The 23728-nt window shown below is 41.7% G+C and overlaps 1 protein-coding gene across 1 annotated transcript; it reads right to left on the bottom strand.

Moving 5' to 3' along the window:
* Window positions 1-1132: 1132 nt before the first annotated feature.
* Window positions 1133-23728, bottom strand: grhl1 (grainyhead-like transcription factor 1). Its single transcript, XM_050062309.1, has 16 exons — window positions 23544-23728; window positions 19876-20065; window positions 19509-19582; window positions 17602-17735; window positions 17278-17513; window positions 16668-16750; window positions 16195-16348; window positions 15977-16088; window positions 14298-14392; window positions 11319-11562; window positions 9974-10101; window positions 7648-7676; window positions 7351-7436; window positions 5868-5953; window positions 4370-4434; window positions 1133-2508 (listed from the first exon to the last, which is right to left on the bottom strand). The coding sequence occupies exons 1-16, from the start codon at window positions 23561-23563 to the stop codon at window positions 2394-2396; spliced, it is 1851 nt and encodes a 616-aa protein (XP_049918266.1). The 5' UTR covers window positions 23564-23728; the 3' UTR covers window positions 1133-2393.

Genomic DNA, 23728 nt, shown 5'->3' with positions numbered 1-23728 from the left:
GCCGAATCATCTACGTCATCAGCCTGATTTGAAGACATTTTCTGGAACTTTAAGTTGAAACCCAAACCACACAGATTACCAGGAATTCCTTTACCCAGGTAAATAAATTCCTGGAAATGAAAGTTCCTGGAAATGTTAGTGGAAAAGATCTTGCATCCGTCTCATTCTCATAAACGCAAATGTCCATTTAGACTCAGTGATGAATTGATTAGATTTTGGTGGTCAAAGTTAAAGGTTGCTGTGACCGTATGTCCTTCTCATTCTCGTAAACTCCACATCTTAAGAACACACTGAGGAAATATCTTGTGATATTCTGTCAAGTTTATGCTCATGTGTTTGTGTCCACTTCCTGTCTTATTTTGAAATGTGTTCTCATTGTGTTTAGTGCTTCTTTTACCTCTTCAGTTTTCCTGCCTTTGTTAATTACCTCATGTGTTTCGCCTGTGTCTTGTTCCACTCACCTGTGTGTCGTTAGTAATCAACCCTTGTGTATTTAAAGCCCAGTGTTTCCCCCATTCAGTTGCCAGATTTGTTGTTAGTGTGCTCATGTTTTCCAGCCTGCTCCTTGTGTTTGATTCCTTGGTTTTGGACTCTGATTGCAATAGTTGTTGACACACTTGACTCAAAACCTGAAATGTCAGGCTCATGGTGGCACTACAGGAAAAGTCAGTGGATCACCGGAGTCATTAGGACATCTGTGTCAACATTTCCTGGTAATCTATCCAATAGGTGTGGACCGGCTGATTGACATTACATTCCTAGAGCAAAAATATGGGGCTAAAATATCAAATAATACCCCACTTCAACCAGAGGGTGTGTGCAGGAATTTGTGGCCAGGTTTCCGACCGAGCAGCTTCTCTGCAGCAGGCTGTTCTGTCATGCCTGTTTCCTGTGCTCAGGGTTAGGGTTGATGCCCAGACATCTGTTCCTGTGGACAGACACAGAAGACACCGGCATAGGCACAGATGATCTCTGCTACAGCTCAACATCAACCGCAAACAGAGCTGCTAATGAAACCATTTCATATTCATAGATCACAAGTCTGTTTTAAAATAGAAAGTTTGTAAAGTTTGTGTTTGGAAGGGAATAAAATAGGTCTAACTGTATGAAAAACTCTGAGACAACCAAAACAGACGCTGCTAGAGAGCCTTTATTGGGCACTTTGTGCATCAAGTCTTTTACAAAACAAAAAACATCAGTTAAAAACATGTTAATTACTTTTTGTCCCTTGACATGTAATGTTAGAATAACTTCATATAAAAAGAAGAAAAAACATTATAATAATAGGAATAACAGAAATTTGGATATATATGGATAAAAAAAACAACAACAATGACCCACATCCTTTCTTTTAATAAATATATACACAATAAGTACTGAGATACAAAAGAGGGATCATATAGATCCATTTTTTCAGTGGATATATACAATAATATTTCCAAAAAAATGTTTATCCGTGAATATGTATTATATACTTTAGTTATGGCAATAGAGGAGATTTCTTTTCTGAATGTGTCTGAACCTAAATATCATATTGCACTTCCAGGACAGCCTGCGTGGACTGGACTAGACATTCATTGACCTATTTCATCGACATTCAGAAAACTACTCTACAGGTAAGGGGTGTTTTAAAATTATTATCAATACATTTAGTGACTATTTAATACTTACAAAAAAGGCCATCATTTAAATCGATCTGACAAAAAAGGTAATTTCATTCACAAACATGTATCCTATGCTAAAAAAAAAAATACAACAAACATTTACAATATTCTACCCTAATTGTATGGTGTTTAAAGAGAGTTTTACACACTAAATACTGCCATGTTGTTTAGTTTTAATACACTGAACCTCTCGGGCTCCATCAACAATTTGCTGTCTTTATTTTGTGCGCTAAATACCCAACTTTACGAATTGTAATCATCAGTGCTATGGCTTTAGGAACATGGGCCGTTTCTCCTCAGAACAAGAAACACTGCTGCTAGCATAGCATGAGGTATAGCAGCACCACAAACGCTCTGCACAAAAATTTACAAAAGTGGGCGCTATTATCTGCGACTTACTGAGAAGGTGTCACAACAATCAAGTCTGTCCTCACTCGTTGATTCGTATACATTAAAAAAAAGGTTTTAAAATGAATTAAAATGTATAGCTTACATATCTAATTAGCACTGCTGCCTATTAAGAGCTATGGCTTTTTTTTTTTTAAATACCTCCTGTGGGACTTTAAAAATCTGTTTGACATTAATACAGCACAAAGACAACATGATTTAAGTTTCAGAAAAAGTCCATAATCACTGCGTAGTTAGACGTGTAAACCACTACTCCTGACAGCTGCATGTCATAAGTCCTCCATCCCTCTGGTCTAGGTGATGTCACCTCGCACCATCCAATCAAATTTCAGTGAGGGTGAGTTTGTACATGCCGCCCAGCTCCTCCATGGTGATCTGGAAGGTGTCTTCGTTGGAGTAGTGTTTGATGATATTGTCGTCCATGTGGACTAGGATCCTATAAGAAAACAGACATGGGTGTTAGCAACCTCTTTATTTCATCTTCATACCAAAAAATATTAATTATTATTTTAAATATTATTTTGTGGACTTTTTCTGCCTTTCTTTGAGAGTACAGATTGGCAGGACATTGAACATAGGCTGCTATCATTTTACTTTATCTTCTCTGTTGAAGAACAGCATGGTATCTAGTGGTGAGGACTGCAAATAGCAACCAGCTGAAACTACTCCCAGTTAGAATTCCCCCCAGTGTTCATTGTTCAGGAAGTTTTTACCGGGAGCTAAATTATCTGCAGAGGTCTCTTCCTCTCCAAAACAAACAGACCAAGTGATTTAAACCAGTAAAAACACAGAATAAAGCAGTTTCACGTTAAAAAATCTGTGTTTTTCCGATGCTGCTTGTCGTGGAGGGTCTGCTAACTACGATGGCCGACTCGAAAACGCAAATTGCCCTAGCTAGTGTTTGGTTAGTCTCCTCTGAGCTACTGTACAAACATGGTGGAGCATCATGGCAGACTCCGTCAACGAGGAACCGCTACCTATGTAGATATCAATGGCTCATTCTAAGCTAACGAAAAGACAACAATTCTTACTTTCAGGTGATTATACGCTAAAGAAAACATACTTATTACATTATATTCCATTTCTTCCAATATATACCCTTAAATGCTACACACTGGACCTTTAGAGCAATACTTCAACGTTTTGGGGAACATCTTTGTTCACTTTCTTGAAAATGTAGCTGTAGCCCATTAGCTTACCCTTAGAGCCGGCTAACACTTTCCCTCTTTACAGTCTTTGTGCTAAGATAAACTAACTGGCTGCAACTACGTTTTAACTGTCAATTTTCTCATCTAACTTTAGACAAGAAATTAGCATATTTCCCAAAACACCAAACATTCCTTTAAGATGTATTGTACTACAGCAAGATTTGCTCAAGATCATGGCTTTACCTTCAATATGCAAATGTAATCATCGCACAGTTTAATTTACCTTCAACATCCCAATTATGGTGATGTCAATCAAGCCTGTATGAGTCTGCTCCTACAGCTCATGATTGGCTGATGTGCATCACAGCAGCAGCCATAGCAACAGCAGCTTGCTAATGCTCAGTTAACTCACAAATGTCCATATTAATTTGTTAGAAAGATGTTTAAAAGTTTAAATAAGGAGAAATTATTTTAGTTTTGCTTGGTGTTAGTGTAAAGGAGTGCTGTTTTGTGTTTCAGGGATATGACATAAATCAGCCAATCATGAATCTGGGAAAGCGAGGGGTTTGACTGACACTGTCATTATTTGCATTTTGAAGAAGAACTAAATTAAGCTTCATTTGCCAATTAGACAGATACAATTTGAGGGAGCCCCTAAGGAGAATCCTGCTGAATGAGGTAGAACAGCATTTGTCACCTGCGGCTACAAGGTTGCAACGGCAGGTATTGTTTTACCCTTGTGAGTCTATGTGTGCGTATCATTATGGCAAAACGTGGTCCTGGTGGCACCTGTTGTAGTGAGAACTACCACAGAAGTTTGAGTATTCTGACAGGGGTTAGTCTGTGTCTGTTTGTCTGTCTGTGGACAGATTTTGTCAACGCAATAGTGTCACAACTGTGCAAGATGCAGTCACAAACTCTTCAAATTGTAGATTAAGTTTGAAGATGGATGTGGTAGAAGGAACCATTGGCTCCCCCACTTTACGCCCATGGTATACATTCATTTTAAGTCGTGGATCGCTGTGTCGTGGCTAAAGTGATGCCATTCCATGGCAATCTCTAGTTAATTTGGTTATTAATTGGTATCAGATTTGGTCCCTCACAGAGTTTCAGACATAGTGTGGCGCAGTGTTACTGACTCATACTCACCCTTTCTTGCACTTCTTGTAGACCTTTCCAACCTTTTCCAAAGGTAGTTCGTACTTCTCTGAAATCTGGTTGATTAAAGAAAAAAACAAATCAATGTCAAATTATTTAAAGAAATATAAAAGCTTCTTTCAAGCTTCCAAAAGCCCCTTTTACACTACCTCTTCTAGGCGGGAATTTCACGCCATTATGCCGCCTCGCTGTTCTGTATAGACGGTACAATCGCGGACAGGGGGGACAGAGTTTTCTCCCCCTTCGGAGGAAGTAACAACAACCTCTGTATAAACGGGACAGCCAGCAGGATGGGATCATGGGTGGGACAGATGTGACAATTTGACCATGGGAGATTTAAATAGTAGCTGTTAGCAGTTAGCAGCTAACTCAAAGGCAAAGAAAAGTGGCCAAAAATGTCCACAAACTGGTAAAACAATAAGGTCCAGGAGCTTGTTACCCTCTTAACAGAGGACGAGATCAGCCACCATACAACATGGTTAGTAATTGATTGTTGTTGACATGTTATGCCATTGTTATTGTTTAGAAAACCCTGCCAATGCCTATGTTATATGTCACACTAGAGGCTGACGCTGTTGTGTTACATGTCACACCCAGCAGTGCAGCATGATGTCACCATTGTTTGGTTCTGTGTAAAAATGCAAAGGGGGCATAAAGAAGGGACTCTGTAACAGCACTATAGCTCTATCTCTGTCTATAAAGGCGGAAGATAGTATAAACAAAAAGCATTATTCTTTACACACCTGTTACAGCTTATCTGCTTTACCTCATTAACTCCACTGTTCCCACGTTCTCCTCTTCTTCTCTCCCCAGGACGCCTCCACTTTCCTCTTTTCCACAACTTTTTTCCCATCCCTCCCCTCAATTACTGACTTTATTGTCCCCCTGTGTCCCCTTTTAACACACACACACCCTTTCTCGCTCTCTCAATTTCCTAAATCCACTCCTTGTTCTCATCCTTTCGTACACTATGCTGGGTTGGTGTCCTGTCACAGCTTATTTAACCTGCTGTAGCTGCTTAGACACACAGATTGTGTACAAAATCACATAATAACACAATATGCATATTAAGTGTGATGTAAAGCTGAGTATGTAGTGCGTTCCAACTGCACAGTATGTGGAGTTTGTATATGTGGGATATGTCAGGAAGTATACTAGGTTAGCAAGAGTTTCTGAGTTTGAGACATGAGCTTACTGGACATACTCGACCGCCCAAAAATGCACTGTGGCTCTTCAGACTGTCCAATGGCAGACCGTGAGGCAGACGCTTTAAATAATTAACAGCTGGATAAAATAATTACAAATGATGGCGAGAGCCGTTAAGAGCCGACCTGCGCCAGGTAGGCCTGTTCAGTAATCCTTCTATGAGTATGCGGTATGTTAGTATGTGATTTTGAACACAGGTACAAGGCCGAGACCACTGATATACATCAGAAACATGAAGTTCAACACCAGCCACTACCAGTTTAATGAACTGAGAACCACTTACAGCTTCCACAAGGCCTTTCAGCGTGGGATTCTTCAGCATGAGGGCATCAAACACCTCCTCCGTCTCCTTGCGCACGTACAGCAGGACTGTGTGGTGGAAAGGGAAAGAAGAAACGAGAAGGCGTCAAAAGAAAGCACGTATGTTCATGGGTTGGACACAAAAACAAACCCCAAATCTGGCCTCAGATAAAAGTCACTGGCAGACACGAAGCATGTATTTACGTCAGTCTGAACAGCTTGACAGCCACGTTGGTTCACTTGTGTGGGTTTGAGGAATCGTGGCTTTACTGCATGCACGTCTCAGTGTTGAAGCAGTGAAGCTCAGGCACGTGCACTGTATGATTAATCCTTTATTAAATTTCAAGTATAGTGTTACAGGCCATTTTAACAAAACACCCCTCCTGCCAGACTGCATGGGCGCTCGTCCAGACTCAAAGACGTGCCACAGACAAAGCACACCTAGAAAGCACAATCATCATAAATGAACAGACCCACCTCTCATTCACAAGACCCATCTCAAAATAGATCAGACTCTAAATAGATTTCCTCATATTGTTTTCCAACCTGTGGCAGCAGCGTGTGATGTATGTGGCCTCTAAATACAGAAAACATTTAAAGACGTATCTACTGTACGTGCACAGGAAGTTTCACTAGTGTCATGTCTGTATATGGAGCGAAACTCAATAAGAAAGAAGTGAAACAGTACAGTAAGTGAGTGTATGGTGGTGTTTATAATGCAACAACGTATTTGTAGGGCACAGTTCATTGTGGTTTGGAGCTGCCGTGGATAACTTTGAAACAGACGTCATTTCCTATGATTGGCAGTTCTCTCTTTCACGCATCGCACTGCTGCCAGTTTTCTAAGTGGAAAAACATGGCAGCTGTCGTGGAGAGATTAAACTTCACCTAGACTTTTATAGATAAATTTAGTTTGATTTAAAGTCATTTTAAGATGACAAATTACCCATGCTTTCACATCTGTAAAATATGCATATATAAGGTCAATTGGTTCTCAGCACAAACTTGTTTTACATGATCAAGTCTGACTTTCTGCAGGTGTATTCATGCAGAATCTGTGTGAAACCAGTTTTAAATGATCAAGACTTTCCTCTTCTGGCTATAACAAAACTTAAATAATGCGTTTACATATTAAAAGAAAGCTTGCTGTATGCCTAGAGATAGGATGTAGGGTAAAGGGCACAGACTTGTTTGCATTCGTGTGTGTGCATGTAGTGATCAGTGGTATTTTGTTGGGTCAATGGAGGCCTTGGGCACGTGTGTGTTTTGAAAGACCTGGAATAGTCACATGGCCGAGAGAGAATGTGTGTGTGGGTCGCCCTCAGGGGCCGACCACAGCAAACACACACAGACACTTTAAAACGCTGATTTAGCCCATGAGAAGAGCATAACTCACCTGATGAGCATGTGAACAGTCAAAGCATTGCACTACAGCAACACACACACTCACATAAACACACACGTACCTTTCTTTGGCTCCTCCGCTCTCGCCATCTTGTTTGGGGGCGAACCGAACTCATCATCACTGAAGGGTAATCTCTTCATGCCCGAGCTGCAGTGGACACACAGAAACACACAAATTACTGTTTAAATGTCCTTAACAACCAGTTAGCAGGCTATAAAACACGTATGCACACAAAGCCCTCGGGCATTTCCTAGAAGCATGTATATGCGTATGGCTTTTACTGGGAAGGTGCCAAAGGTTGTCTCGGTTCAAAAACACTTTAAAAGCAAGTATGAAATCAGGGCCCCAATGAACTCACCTGTCCTCTGCATCTTCTTGTGAGTAAGGCTGCAGAGGAAACAGAAACGGAGACATTAACTCAAAAACAACCAACCATACAAAGTATCAGAGTTTACTTTAAATTGCTATTAGTATCAGATATGGATGTCTGAGTATTGGGAACCTGATACTCGTGGCAATAACTGACATTAAGAAGCACTTAACATAATTTTAATATATATATCCTGCAATGCATGTTTAAAATGCACTACTTTGTGACTGCTGCAGTACTAACCCTGCATGTTTGAGTCAATTCAATTCTATTTATAAAGCCCAATATCACAAATAACAGTTTGCCCTCAAGGCCAAATTGGCGGCTAAATCAGTCAGCCAGGTCGGAGATAAAGTCAACAGCCAAAGGTTTCCTCTATTGACCCATTTACTCTTGCTTTATCACTGAGAACTGACCCTGCTCAACACTAAGCGGCAACTCAGCTGGAGGTACTGTGATCCAAATGCAGGTCTGCACCCTTACGGGGTTCACAGAATCACTTTCAGGGGTCAAAAGGTTGGAAAACATGTTTTTGAGTTATTGTTTTTTTTTTTAAGAACTACAGAATAAGCCTCTTCTTCCTCACGGTCTTCTATTAAAGGTCCAGTGCGTAGGATTCAGGGGGATATATTGGCAGAACTGGATTGATATACAGAGGTTTTCTTTAATACCTTAGAACGAGAAGATTATATCTACATAGGGAGCGGGTCCTCGTCTACAGAGATTGCCATGTTTCTACAGTAGCCCAGAAATGACAAACCAAACACTGGTTCCAGTTCACGATTTTGCGTCCGTCACCATAGTTAGCAGCCCCTCCATGACGAGAGCATGGGAAAAACACAGATTTTGTGACGTAAAACTACTTTATTCAGTGTTAATAATGGTTTTATTCACCTTGTTGCTTTGTTTTAGAGAGGAGGTGACCTCTGCGGATAATTCAGCTCCCGGTAAAAACCTCCTAAACGATAAAGACTTCTAAGAGTTCTAGGCGGTACAAGTTTCAGCTGGTTGCAATCTGCAGTCCTCACCGCTAGATACCACTAAATCCCCCTAAATCTTACACACTGTTCGTTTAATTACATAGGGACACACGTAATACATCAGTTGCTATCACATTCTCTTTTTATGCAAAGCAAAGTATTTTAATTTTTGCAACACCTTACAAAAACAGAGGTAATTCAAAGTGCTTTACATATGGTGAAGAAATGCATCTAAAAACAATGAAAAGCTACATAAAAACGATTAAAATAGAAAAAAATAGACTTTAAGAACTCTAAAATTAGGTCAAATTTAGTAGAAGCAAAGTCCATCCATCATTATTTATTTGCTGTTGGTTTTCTTAATCCTCAGAAAGGAGCTGTTTTTGCAGCCTTTTCGCTCTGTGACTGTATTGATTGCAGGCTCTGCTGTTAATAGAATTCTATTCTAAGAGGAAACCCAGTAAACCCAGAGTTTATCAGAAACTGATAGCAGTTCAGTCAGGTTCAATGTCACTGGCAACACTAAAAATAACCTCCTGTCCGTCCCTCAGTCTCGCTGGTAGCAAAGTAAACATAGTGAGAGTGAGAGAAAGGTAGAAAAAGTACTTATTTGACTTGTACTCAGGTGGGCCTGCTCATAATGTGGCCAGCAGGGGGCGCTCAAAGGTAAGGTAAGTTTATTTTCTGTGCAGTCATTTTCACTATATATAGAGCAGCTCATCATATGACAAAGAAGACATTAAAGGTGCCAGAAGTGACCTAAAAAACGTTTGTGTGCGGGCCACACACACCTTTGTAAGTGTCATGTGACGTGTTCATCCTAAGTGCAGGAAGCAAAGCTCAGAGTCCAGTCACCGAGAAGATAAAACCCTGACAAACTGCACGCATGCAGGCAAAATCTGCAACATGCAGCATCTACACATCATTAACAAAAACCACAGTCCTCCTCCTGTTTCTAAATCTGCCTATTTATTTTGTTCTGAGCATTAGGTTGGCAGAACAGGTAGTATCTTCTGAGCCCCCGGTTTGTTTTGAGTCACTGGTAAATGATTCATCTTGTGAGTAAGCAGTCTGAAATACAGCCATCGGTATGTAGGACTCCTATCAGAGCTCGCAACCAGAACTCACTGTTCCTGCCAACTAGCAAACAAGCAGGTCACCTCGACCCAGCTGGCTGATGGGTGGGTGGAAGCTGAAAAATAAAACTGTTTATGGATCGACAAAGATGCTACGAGTGTTACATAAATGTAGCAAAACAAAATGTTCGTGGTCAGAGATGACATACAAGACATGTAAACCTATGCTAGAGTTGTGTGTCTGTGACCGGCACTCACATGGCGCTGGAAGGTAGAGAAGTGGATATCAGGAATGAAGAGGACAGGCTGGGTCTCGTGGTCGGTCATCATCTTGAAGATGGTCACGTCGTTGCGTTTCTGGAGGATGGGAACTTTGACGTCCACGACTGGGAGGAAAAGACACAACAGGGAACGGGTTAGACTTACGTGTCCATTAATGTAGAGGGACATTTTAAAAAGTCTTGAAGTCTGCATTAAACATTCACTATACAGTTGTTGTTGTTTTTTTAAGTACAGACTCATACAGAAGTAATCCCTCTCAAATATCACCTATGACCCATTACAAGTGTCTGGTGGTAATCTTTCCTGCAGACACTCTGCCCTACACCTTTATTTTCAATTTTTTTCTTATTTTCTGTGCTCAGGACATGTACAGTATACCTAAAGCATTCAGGGGAGGTCGGGGCTTTAGTAAAAGGTGGTGACCAGCAGCAAGTTAGCAGCTGGCATCCACCATACACTGAATATAGCGAGGCAAAACGCCAAACGACAGGGAATCTGGGGTTGGCTTTTACTTTCACTTTCGCTGGCGAGCGTGTTTACAAACACTAACCGACAATCCTGTACAGTGACTCTGTCCAGAAATCATGACCTGGTTATTCAAGATAATCCACAGACCTTGTTGTGAGCAGTTTCATGCAGGAACTTTTCTTTTCTACCGAACTACACCCACCAACCATATCACTGTGCAGAAGGAAGTGTGCATCTACTCATGCTTGTGACAAGCCCAAGATGTAGCATTAATGGTGTCCTCCTCAGCTGAGCTGTAGCATCAGCTAGCTCAGTGGTGCTAGGTGAGCTAGCAGTAGATGCACTCTTCCTTCTGCACAGTGATACAGTTGGCGGGTGTAGTTTGTTAGACAGAAAATAGTTCCTACATAAAACTGCTCACAACAAAGTCTGTGATTTTCTTGGGTGACCGAGTCATCATTTCTGGAAAGAGACACTGCTGTTAAAATGAATCTTTTTGGCGCTTTGAGCACCACAAGCCGAGTGCCATCTAGTTCCATTATATTGGAGAGAAGGCAGACATCTCTACAGCTGATATCTCCAACACTGGGCACCTCACACTAAAACAATCTAGATTCATAAACAGCACTACAGGTAAGAGGAAAGATATGTATTTTTGATTTGGGGGTGAAAAGGTCACCTTTAAAATCTGATATGGGTGATTTAGGGTGATCCGTTATGAAGTGTCTGTATCACTGTTCACTGCTACACAACCTCTGGGATTAGGTAGTAAATAAACCTAAATCAAACAACAGTGGTTTCATTGCCCTGCCTCTGCATGTTAAACAAGGTGAAGTACTCCTGAGTGACTTACAGGCCAGGCTGGGGTTGAGCTCAGCGACCTTCCCTTTCCTGCGGGACTGCTTCCTCTCCTCATCTCTGATCTTCCTCTCGGCTCCCTTGTCACAGAAGACTTTGATCTGGCAGTAGGCACGGTGGATGGGCTTGTTGCTGCGGTTGTTGTAGCTGTAGGTGTCGATCTGCAGGTTCAGAGGGAGACCCTTCACGCCCTTCTGGGAGGAGAAGTCAGTGCTCAGGCAGTTGACAGAGATGAAGATCTGCGGAGGGAGGAAGGAGGGACAGCTGTGGTTAAAGCACAGAGAAAATGTCCAACTTTAACATAAAAATATCTGCTAGCTTAAAGTCAACAGCAACTTGTTTCATCAATGGCTGCTTCTTTTTACTTTATCATTCACATGAGCATCATAGTGAAACACTGGAGGCCTTTCTGCACTTCAGTCCTCACACTACATTCAGTGTTCTGTGTTGCCCTCTATTGACCAACTCTAGTAATCACAAGTTAGGTGTTTTTTTAAAACGTGGAGATGCTCCTTTGTCCTCGTGGTGCTTGTACTGAAAACAGGTTGTCATTGTGTCAACAAAACGCACTATCATAACAGAGCATTTGGAAGCACCTTACACAGAGACACCGAGGAGTGAGCAGCAGATATCACTGATAATATGAATATTATTAAGAGGCAAATAAAATGGATCTTTGTGAATTAATTTGTGCATTCATGCATTGCATGAATTTAAATAAAACCCTCTGGAGCTCTTCATCGGTGAATACACACAGACCCTGTTTTATTCAAAGCAAAGAAACTTTATTCATATATCATGTGGAAACAAGCTGAGAAAACCAGTTGAAAGTGGTGATGTCAAGTGTCGAGTGAAATCACTTTACATGTAAACAGAGTGTATTATTGTTTCTCTTTCATTTTTTCTGCTGCATTTGTGCGTGTAAATGATACAATATTTTCTACAGTGTTCTATGATAATATTTGGAGTGATAATCAGAAAAGATCTGTACATTTTTAGAGGTGTGATTTTTCTGGTATGTTATGTTTCTGGCAACTTAAAGCTGCATTCGTGACGTGTCAGAATAATTGTAAAAATGAGTTCCTGACTGGGAAAATTCACATGAATGCCCCCTCAAGTCAGAACAACAACTCAAATTTTGGTGCACCACTTTTTTCATTGTAGAACTGCACACAACATATTGATTCACTCAGCCCCTCCTTGATGCTTTCTCTCTGTTTATCACGAGACTACTGCTGCACCTGTGACAGAGCCACACACAGTGACAGGGATAACTGTTAGCATCACACTGCTGATGTTACCCAACATTTATTGAGGGGTTCAATGACAGAGTAAAGCCGTTTCGGTGTAGGTATGACATTGTTGGGACTGTTAAATGGCTCTGTGTCGTATGTTAGCCACTGCTGATGTGTTGGCTCATGCTAACCCAGCGGAGAGAGCAGGAGGAGACCAGCTCACAGAGAAGGTCATCGGTATGTTGGTGATCAGCTGTTGCTACTCCACTTCCATCACAAATAGATTTTTAATTCTGTGAGAAACACTGAATGCTCAAAATAGTAAGCTCTAAATCCATGACAGCATTGCAACTTCTTTGGCAATTTTCTTTTGCGCCCATAATTGAATTGCGAAATCATCACCTACGAAATCCTAAAATGGCTGATAAAGTGACCTAGATTAGTTAGTAAAGTTATTTATCAGCATTTACCTTGAAAACAAGGCAGGTAAAGCAATATTTTAATGGTTTTAGGGAATGTAATGGTGCAGCAAAAAATTAATAATATAAAGCTTCAAACTGTTAAAAGCAGAAAAGAAATCATTGTCATCAAAAGATGTTTCTGTGATAACACCAGTAAGCTGCCCCAGAGCAGGTAAACATAAGGGAGGGGCTGCCTTGTGCAAATACACAGCAAATACGTATATGCTGCAGAGCAATTACCCCAGGGGCAAGCCACACACACACACACACACACACACACACACACACACACACACACACACATTTCATCTTTCATTTAACATCTCATTGATGAGACGCTCAAACAACGCAGCAGGGCGGTGCTTCCAAAAATACACACACGGAGAGGCAGTGAACACACACAAGGATGAACATCCTATGGACACAGGCCTGGAGTCATGAGACAGTTAGACCCACATCCTGGTGTGTGTGTATGTACTGTGTATATGTGTTTGTGCATGTGACTTTAAGTTAAATGAAGCCCACAGAGAGCAAGACGCTGGGGGATGAGCTGTGGCGCCATGTTGTCTCCTGTCAGTCGTCCTCCATCTCAGGCTGACGGTGGATCAGTGCCAGGGAACGCTGACATGAGGGTCAACAATAAGAATCAAGAGAGGACAGAAGCTCCTCCTCTCTTTCACCTCTCCTGGCTACCTGCTGGACGGGATTTTATTTGTTAACTGTCCTTGTGCCCCCTCGCTGAGTTTCCTCATTCCTGCACTCTTTGTTGCTCCTGTCTGGTGCGCAGAAATACCTTAATACACACCATCACAATAGGGGTGACAGGCAGGTTGGACCAGTCAAGAAAACTCACACCACATATCTCCACTACGTCTCTACGCGACAAGACCAAACACACGGGAGGAGGGGAGGAACGACATGACAGCATCCTCACTCCTCTACACAGGCCTCAATTTTCTTTAACGACTGTTTTGGAGGATCACAATGAACAAAGCCGCTGATGATCGCCGACAAAGAGGTGTCAGCACCTGAAACCTTAAGTCTGGTCTGTGGCGAAAAGCACACAAGACCTTAAAATGGAGTCTACTGGTCTATTTATGGCTTAAAGTTTTAAGTGTGTTGATATTAAGAGTTCAAGACAAGGAAGTGTATGGAAACCCTGTGGACCAAACACTACACTTGTTCTTACATGAGTGATGTTAGAAGCAGCCTTGAGAGTGGAAGTAACGTCAATCAGTTGGATGCCTGTGAAGCTGTGTGTGTGTGAGTGTCTCTTACTTTGGCCTCCTCATTGGTGTCCCAGGTGAAGGAAATGGCGTTATAGGAGATCTCCTCAATGTTTCCAATGGTGTTGAAGCTCTCCTTGTAGTCAGCTGTGACAATAAAACGAGAGTTAAGCGGCTAATTTAGCAGCAGAGTGAGATGTATGACTGAACCAACCTGGCTACTGTAAAAGTGTACTGAAAACTTTCTAAACTTCTAGTCAATGAGTTACTGTATGACACAGTGAGGTTTTAGGCCCTGTCTGCATGTATGGAGATATTTCTGTAAACAGATGTTTTCCTTGACAGTTTGTCCCACGCTCAAAATGGAGTCTTAGGTCTCTAAAGTTTTTAAAACGACTTCTAAGGTTCACAGCTTCTCAGTTTGCGCCAAGTGGCAACCTCCAACACCGAACTGCCAAGAACTACAGTTCCTCAAATGGCCAAATTCTACTCCTGGCTCCAAAAAACCAAGATGGCGGCAGCTAAAACGCCGAACTGGAGGCTTTAAAACAGGAGTCCTCCAACCGATTATTTATACAGTCTATGATTCATACATGACCATTGTTGCTTTGTGTAGTAAGCATAAGCCAGAAACAATAACAACAGAGAACTAACTTAGCTGTTTGCTAACGTATTGTTTGCACTGCTTGATCTAATGACTACTTTACACTTCAGCTTCGTATTGCTGCATCACCTTACAGATGCACAGAGGCATCGGCTGCACCGAATGTTAATGGTCCGCCAGAATTTCTTGGTTTTGGATCAGGCCCACTTGAACCAGCAGATGGTGGGACAATATCATGAGCATGTCCAGACCATAGCTTGTATCTCTGAGTGAGCGCTTTCATCCTTATATCAGAGGAGAATCAACTGTGATGAGATCTCCAGGAGGTGTTTTTAAGAAGGGTTTCATTAGCCTGCACGCTTTATTATGTTTGAGGGGAGACTGTGATGCTAGCGAACGTTCTTGCCGTCTAGTGTGTACGAAGACATTTTGTAGAACAAAGGCCATGTGGGCAGAATTTTTTTTGAACGTAGTGGGAAAATAACTTTTCAAAAACCTCTGTATACATGTAAATGAGACCTTAAAGCTACAGCTGGCAACTTTCATAAAGAAATTTTTTTTTTGCCTTGCCTAGTCTGACACTTTGACCACAGTTCATGGAGCAGTTGACATGATTGACAGCTGCTTTAGAGACTCCTCGACTCTGATTGGTTGTTTCCAGTGCCGAGGCAGTAAGTAGAGGAGGAGGGACATGATTCTTTTCAGTGACTATCTGTCTCATGTACTTCTTTCATAATACACTGACAATTTCAGTTAATATGACAATTATTTTTATAAAAGTTCCCAACTGTAGCTTTAAAGGCTGCAGCATTAATCCCCAGCAACACACCTTTTCCTGTCAGCTGCTGCTAAGCTGCCCTTTCAACCCGCCACTTAACTGTGCAGACACGGGAGGATTAATCAGTCGACTCAATGATATCACCAGGAATGAATCAGTGGATCATTAAAATTACCACCATCTGTGCACCAGCAGTGTCTTTGATGTTATATTTGACTTTATATGACTCTTTTTTAATTTGATATTGCAGCAGTGCTCTTTTTTTAAATGTATTTGACAGCTTAAAGGATCACTTCCCCCACAGGATGATCATTTGTGTATCAGTTAAATTAAAGAAAGTGGTTCTTACCGATATCCAGACACCTCTGTTTGGCAGTGTGCTGTCTGGAGTGCCAGTACTTCCAGTGTTTCAGCTGATCATCTCTGCACTTCTCCTCTCCGAACACCACCATCACTACACTCTGACAATGGATGATAACACACAATTAAAACTCAATATGTCATAATGATGTTTCAGCATGTGATTAATGTCAGTATCTCTCAGGTTTATTTATCTTCCCTTCTTACCCTGACTTTGGTGATGGGTTGCTGAATGCCTTTGGTGTCAACCTCCCTGAGGGTAATGGGGTAAAACTGGCCCTTGTTGAGATACGTCATCGTCCCGTCACCTGTCTTCTGACGCAGAGACTTGGACGCCTCAAGAGTGTACTCGAAGTTATTCCTGAAATACAAGGGAATGAAGTAAACATCAAGAATGAAACACAAAGAAAAGGCATTTATTTTCTGTAAAACTGGATGACAATGCAACAACAGCATTCAAAAACACGCATCATGTAGCTGCTGCAGCTACACCGTGACCTTAAAATCAGTGTACAGGACCAGATAACACCTGTGTGTGTGTGCAGACTTTTGTCTTTCACACGTAGGGGAGTCTGGTGTCTCCCCTGTGACCGCTATGAATGAAACCATTCTGCGGTCTTGTGTCAAAAAGCTGAATGGCGGTGGAAGTCGGACGGTGGGCCGGCGGCAGCACGACTTACCCCGGCACAGTGTCAAACTGAGTGTAGTCCTCAGGCGCCATGGAGGCCATACGTAACTGGAGATCCCCTGGGAAGGAAAACACCTGCAGCGCACAAAGAGAACAGATACAGAGTGTGAAGTGAGGCTCCGCATATTCACCAACAAATACTTATAATTCACCACCAATATTTTAATTAACGATCGTTCTGAGAGTTTTTGTAGATTTAATTACTTTGTCCACTTCATCCCCTTTTCTTCTTGTCCCTCATGTTGCTAACCCCCCCTCACCCCCTCCCGTACAGCGGTTTTGTTGGGTTACTCTATTCTAAGGTAATTCCCCTTCAGGTTAAATAGAATAAGAGGAGAGAGAAAGGGCTTTGGCTATTGTAGGAGAAAAGTACAGCACTTTATTGTGTTGGTGAGACAATGGCATAATAACACACTGGCCGCTATTTTGGCATGTTCAAATAAAACCAGGGAAGGCTGAGCCCACCGCTGGCTCCATGGGATCAGGTGAATATCCTATTGTGTGATGGGAGAGATCTGAGAGCGGAGAGGAGAGTAGAGTGAAGGGGGGGTTGTAGGGAGAGCATTAGCGGGGTTTAGAAAGAGGGGGATCGAAACACACACCTCCTGGGAACCATCCTTGTAACTCTCGGAGAAGGTGGAGTCGGGGGGCGTGCGGGATTGGGTGCTGGGGCTGAACTGAACCGCATTGTGGGCAAGCTGGCGGTCAAAGACGCTCACGTGGCCGTCGGTTTCGGCACAGTCGTTTGGCACGGTCACTGAGAAGCCGTGGGTGGGCACCTCTGTCTTGACGGGCGGGTAGTTTGGCACTGCGGCGATGGAAACAGTGACGGTCGTGTCTGAGTGGACAAACGGCAATATAACAATCAGGTTTTTTTTTACTTCTAAGTTGCTCGTGTCTGTTTATGTTGTTGACTGTGAACAGACCTGGTGAGGGGAACTGGGCCCTCTTTTCCTGGGCCAGCTGAAGGATATTGAAGGGCCCCTTGAGGACCTGGATCCTGTTCTCCATTCCAGCTTCCTGAAGTTGAGCTAATGAGTGTCCAGCCTGGATCTGGTGTCTGCAACAAAGAAAAACAGCACATATGTAGTGCTGGATTTAATATGTTGTCCAGCATAGTTTAAATCCCATTGACCACACAACACTAACAATGCTGACATGAGCTCATGTGCACCTTCAGGACCTGTATTCACACAAAGGTTCTTACGTTCAGATGATTAGAAACCATAGATTGTAAAAGTAATGGACATAGCTACTGTAATGTCACCCATTGGATTGTGGACTGTGGACAGAATTTCATCCATTGCCATATTGGGTTTTTTTGGACACAAAAGTGGCCAAGTTTGGTCAAGAGGCTGGAGCAAGGAGTGGATTTGACTGAGAAGCCGAGGTCACTGTTGTCACCCAGCCTGACACTCAAAGCAGCCCGCCCCTCATGCAGAACATTTTCTATTTTGTTTTGCATATGTGTTTAATGTGCTTTTGTGTTTTTAATTTGATGTTTTATGTTTCACTGCTTCGCGACCATTTGCCCTCCGGGGACTACTTAAGTGATTGATTTATTACCCTTGCATAACTAATACGTACGCAAAACTCTCAGATTCAGGTTTTACACATGTGCTTAAAATGAATTACACAACTCTCAAGATAAATTATTTGATCCTTTTTTGAGATTTTAAAGCTTTATGTTACTTTATGACACCTGTGCCTGGTTTTATTCATTTGTTTTGTGTCACTTGGTTGTGTGACTGTGAATGTTTTTTACTTTTAGGTCTCTTGAAAAGTACATCTTGACCTGGGTGAGACCTACTGATGAAATTAAGTTAGTATAACCTTGTGTATTACCTTAAAGGAGACTGATTGTGCTTTTACTTTTTTTCTGTCATATATTTTCTGTCACATATTTTTAATGTTACAATGTCAAATGCTCATATTAAATGCGGACAAAGTTTAAAATAATGAGGTAAACATATGTAAAAGGAAACCCTGTGAGCAAAAACCTCAGGCTTCGGGTCGTTCCAACACTTTCATTTTTGATTTTTGAGACAAGCCGACTTCATTTCGTTATTGATTTCTTTATATGTTCATCTGTTCCAGGCACATTAGTGCAGGTGTTTGCATTACATACACTGTTACATGTAGCTACATGCTAATGTAAAGAAAACATCCAATCTTCGTCACCGATGTTGTAAATTTCTCCAATTATGTATCATTGTGTACCATTGTAGAAAGAGTCGCTATATTTTATTACAGTCATTCCCTCTGCTGCAGTGATGTACAAAGGGAAACACTGACCAATCAGAGCAGACCAGGCTTTTTGGGGAGAGGAGCTTAAAAAGACAGTTGCTAAAACGGAGCATTTCTGACTCAGGGTGAATACAGGTGTTCCTCCGAAGACAGTGGGGGAAAAAATAAAGTGTTTTTTTACATTTAAGTGTTTAAAAATGTCCTTGTAGAAACAGAAAATACAAGTGAGACATTAATAAATGAGCATCATGGACCCCCTTTTAAATGAAGAACAAATCTAGTGGGTTACCCATAAATTGGGTTCAAATGAAAAACAAGGCTGTTGTTCTTCCTGAAAAGACTTTTTGGAGACACCAGGTTCTCCTCCATGATGTATATGTGTACAGTTTTAAATAGATTTTAATAAACGAGCGGTTAAGGCTGCACTCTGTACCGTTTCCTCATATATATATGCAAATTTACACAAAATTCAGAGAATGCAAAAACAGCTCATGTCCCTCCGTTCCCTTCACGCCGTGGTTCCCCTCTGCATTTCATGCTCTTATTTTTTAAAGGGGGGTGGTATTAGGTGAGGGCTGCTGCCTACCTTTTGTTGGGATCCACATCACAGACCAAGGCTTCTGGCTTGTTCTGGGTTATTGTTCTCTTTTCCCTGGGCACCTGTATGGGAGGGTAAACACAGCCGCTCAGCGTCTGACCACATCACATCCAACAAGCTGGGTCCATCACGCTGTCTATAGATCAGTTACATGACATAAGCTCTGCCTCACAGATGTTGCCTCATGGTCGGATGTCAGTATGGAGAAAGACCATATAGGTAAAGCCTGAAAGGATTTGGTAACTAATACAAGATTTTGCTTTTGATTGTGTACAGATCCACTGCAAGTTCATGATGAGCTTAGAAAGATGGAGAATTGTTTCCCACAGTAATTCCTAAGTAAGTTTTCTGTTACCTTATAGTAGTCGTAGAGCAGGCCAAGAGCTGCGGCGCTGTCCTCATCTCCGTTTATGCTCATCATGGCCTTGGTGGCAGCTGTCAGCGGGTTCTCCAGGAAGGATTTCCAAGCTTCATCCTCTGTGGTGAAGGAGCGACGCTGGCTGCCGTAGCCTGGCTCGTTCTGGAGAACCAGGACCGCACGTTTACTGTAAACAGAAGAAGAAGTGTCATAAGTTACCGTGTATTATCCAGATGAATAAGAAGTCAAAGTTACATTCATGAAGATCTCCTTGACTGTTCGCTTTGGTGGCAACTATGTCAATATCCAGTAACTGCAGGTGGGTTTTTAGGATCTCTCTTTCCATTTTGGGGACCGCCCATTGTTCTGAAAATTCTGAAGCCCTGTCCAAAAAATGTCTAATTGGACCAAAAGGCCATTTCTCAGACAGCCATTTTTACCAAAAACAAATGACCATTGCTCTGAAGTCCTGTTTTTTCCAAGAATATATTCTCAGTGTGGTGAGACAAAATAATCGCCAGAAAAAAATGTTTGCATTGTACGTCTCTGTAAACTATGGACACATTACAACTGTCAACAACGACGTTGTAAAGACGTAGTTACGTTTAGGCACAAAAGCCTTAGCAGAAGATCATATTTTGGCTTAAAACACCCATGTTTGGTGGAACAATAGTCGCAAGAAAATCAGGGATGGGTCGCCGAAAAACATCTGGATTTGGTGGCTCAAATGCTCCTGAGAAACGCTGCAAAGGGTCAGTAAAAATACCCAGGGCCAGTGGCTCAAACACAGCAGGGAAACTGAAACCAACTACAGGGAGTGTGTTTTTTGGAGACTCGGGATTTCGGAGCAATGGATGTTTGTTTTTGATGAAAACAGGCTGTTGGAGAAATAGGCTTTAGGTTCAGTGGGACTTTTATTGGACAAATGGGCTTTGGAACAATGGCATGGCACCTCAGTTTCAATTGTTTTTTAAGTTTCACTCTTTTCTTTGACTGTTCAGCCAAAGTAACCATTCACACATAAAGTCAAGCAGAGACCAGAAAAAGACAGTCCACCACTTCACACTCAGTGAGCTGAAGAGTCTGTTATGTAGCTCCGCCTACACTCTCTGGAGGAGCAACCACTGCTGGATGCTGAAATATGTGTCATTAACTGTACGCTACTTGTCGCCACAGACATAGGTGTAGATTTTTTCCCATTTAAAAAACATGCAAATAGCAGAGGACTTTTATTTTGACAGCTTTAAAGACATTTAGACCAAAAACTGATGCAGAAAATGCAGAAATTAGGACATAAAAATTCACCAGAATGCAGGAAATGAAGCGTTTGATGCTCAAAACTATCTGGCAGAGGACCCCAAACACCACATTTCATGTATGCTCCCCTGAGTGTTAAAATGAAACCTATACCCTTGGCCACAGACACCCAATGCAAGGGCTTTGCTCACCGTCGTGTTTCCTAATTCTGTGATAGATAGTGACTTAACCCACATTTATCTACATGCAATTCTTCAGTTATTACTTTATGTTTTTTTAACGGAGAGATCTGATAATGTCATTTAAAATATTTTGTTTGATGTCAACAATTAAAGACATTATTTAAAATACACTGTAAGGAAAGTGCTTGTACATGTTTAAAAGAGCAGATATGGCCTCTAGGATTAAGATCTCCAGATTGACTCTCCTCACTGACTCCACACGAGTTCACAAAACCAAGACCTGCAATCACGACCTCGTTCAGAACAGACAAACAGGTTATAAGAGCGAGAGATCAACCATGTAGATGTTCTTTATGGTAAGACCTGTTGTTCAAGCTTTTCAATGATTGTGCAACAAATCTCAGCCATCGAACCACCGAAGTGTTTCCAGCGAAAGATGCTCTACAGGCTCGTCTGGTGTGGCAACTCTGGTTCGGGGAATTCTCATTGGTTGGGAAGCTGACCACAAGTGACGCACCTGACCCTGCCACATTCCTGCGCCATGCTACTGTCTTTCATAAGGGAAGCTAAAGTTGTTATTCTAAGTCACTGTGTGCGTATTTTCCCTCTTCTTCCTCTTCCATCTTGTAACGCCTTAAGAGTCACTGCTTTGTAAACAGGACTGAGTTGGGCCAATAAGAACACAGCAGCTTGTGTTTTTGTGTGTCTCATCTGCTTGTAATGGTATTAATGTGTTAATTTAAGCTCATAGAACTCAGGTAAAGAGCTTTAATTCAAATGGAAATAAAGATACAATTTTGAGAAGTGAAAACTAAAACATTTCAGGGCTGAACTGGCCTATTTACAGTCAATTTTAATGTTTACTCAGCTCCTGTTTACACAGACGTATTAATCCTAACGACTGAAACAAAGTCATTAGTCGAGCTGTTGTTATTAAAGTTTCATCTCGGTCATTAGCTCTCCTTGTCAAACTCTGGAGACTACACTCCTGTATAATACGCCTACAATCACCCTGTCACCAAATCCATCTGCCTGATTTTCTGCCACAACAAAGCAATTATGATAAAGTGTAAACGGACTGGCTCAGTTTCCACGCTGAGTAACTACAACAAATCCAGCTTCTTTTTCCCTTCAATGGTCAAGGCAAAGTGATAATTAGTAATCCTATATCTAATTGTGCTATTCATAAAAGGCAACCTGATAAGATCCTGTATTTACTGGCAATCAAACTCTGAGAAAGGGTAACCAATTACTACAACAAAACAACGAAAGAAAAGTTTGTTTTCAGGCAGAAATTAAAATTAGATTTCACATACAGTCAGTGGAGCAGCATGAATTCACCGACATATCTCACCTTTAATGCACAAGAGCATGAAAACACACACATTTTTTTAACATTTACAGAAGTGTGCATGCAGTCCTTCATTTCTGACAGCCAAAACATTTGTATCATGTAGAGTAAAATCCACTAAAACCTCATATGGCCCTGTGCTTGCTTACATTGTCTGTGTTAGTAAAGTCGAGCCAACGCCTAACAGGTGTACAGTTTCACTCCCCTCAAAAGTCTGCGTGTCATTGCCCTCAAAAAAAAAACCACAACATAGTAAAAGCTTTTATATCAGCATTTAAAAAATAATTTATTTCAACACATTTGAGTAAAGCCACTGATCAAAACTCCTACATTGATATAAAACCACCCGCAGAGCCACTTTTCTTTGGCTGACAGCTCCCTGCTGAGCTCCATGTTTATTCCTGAACAAACATCATTAAGACTATCCACATAACTGTTAGAGCTTAAAGCAAAATCAAACACTAAACCGCCCATCGCTATCACGGGACAGTTTTTATTCTAACAGGCGCCTGTGCTCGCACGACAGGTGGAGATACACCTGTACAGGCTTGAACATGACAGGTGAAGAGAGCGGAGTTACTCCATGGGAAACTATGAGATCTAATCGCTTCTACAGCCTGGCAGCCAAGTCTTAAAGTAAACTCACCCTTTAACAAAAGAAGCTATGATAAATAATGATGATTAAATTATACAGGTGAAAAATATACGTCAGCAGCTGCAGGTGAGAGGTGCATCACAGTGCGCCTCTTTTTAAAATCCCTGTGCGCAATGAGCTTATAAAGTAAGTGTAAAAATCCCCAAAAGATATTTAGAGTCAGTATAAAGTGTCTCGTGCTCCTGGTGCAGGCTAAAAGTGGAGAGTCAGGACAACTTACTTGTCATGCTCCTGTGACATCTCGGTCGGTCGAACTGGACTTTCTAGTTGGTACTGAAAATCCGATCCGTCTTCTTTACCGTGGTAAACTCCGCCGCTAACGCTGGATGAGGGCCGCGGCAACAAACAAGGTGTCCCCGACTGAGAGAACGGGTTTTGTCGGCTTTTCTCGCTTTTTTGGGGCTA

The sequence above is a fragment of the Epinephelus moara genome, chromosome 14 (assembly GCF_006386435.1).
Source record: "Epinephelus moara isolate mb chromosome 14, YSFRI_EMoa_1.0, whole genome shotgun sequence".
In the NCBI taxonomy this organism is placed as follows: domain Eukaryota; kingdom Metazoa; phylum Chordata; class Actinopteri; order Perciformes; family Serranidae; genus Epinephelus; species Epinephelus moara.
The sequence above is the reverse complement of the archived record's forward strand: the minus strand, read 5'-3'. Positions and strand labels throughout refer to the sequence as shown.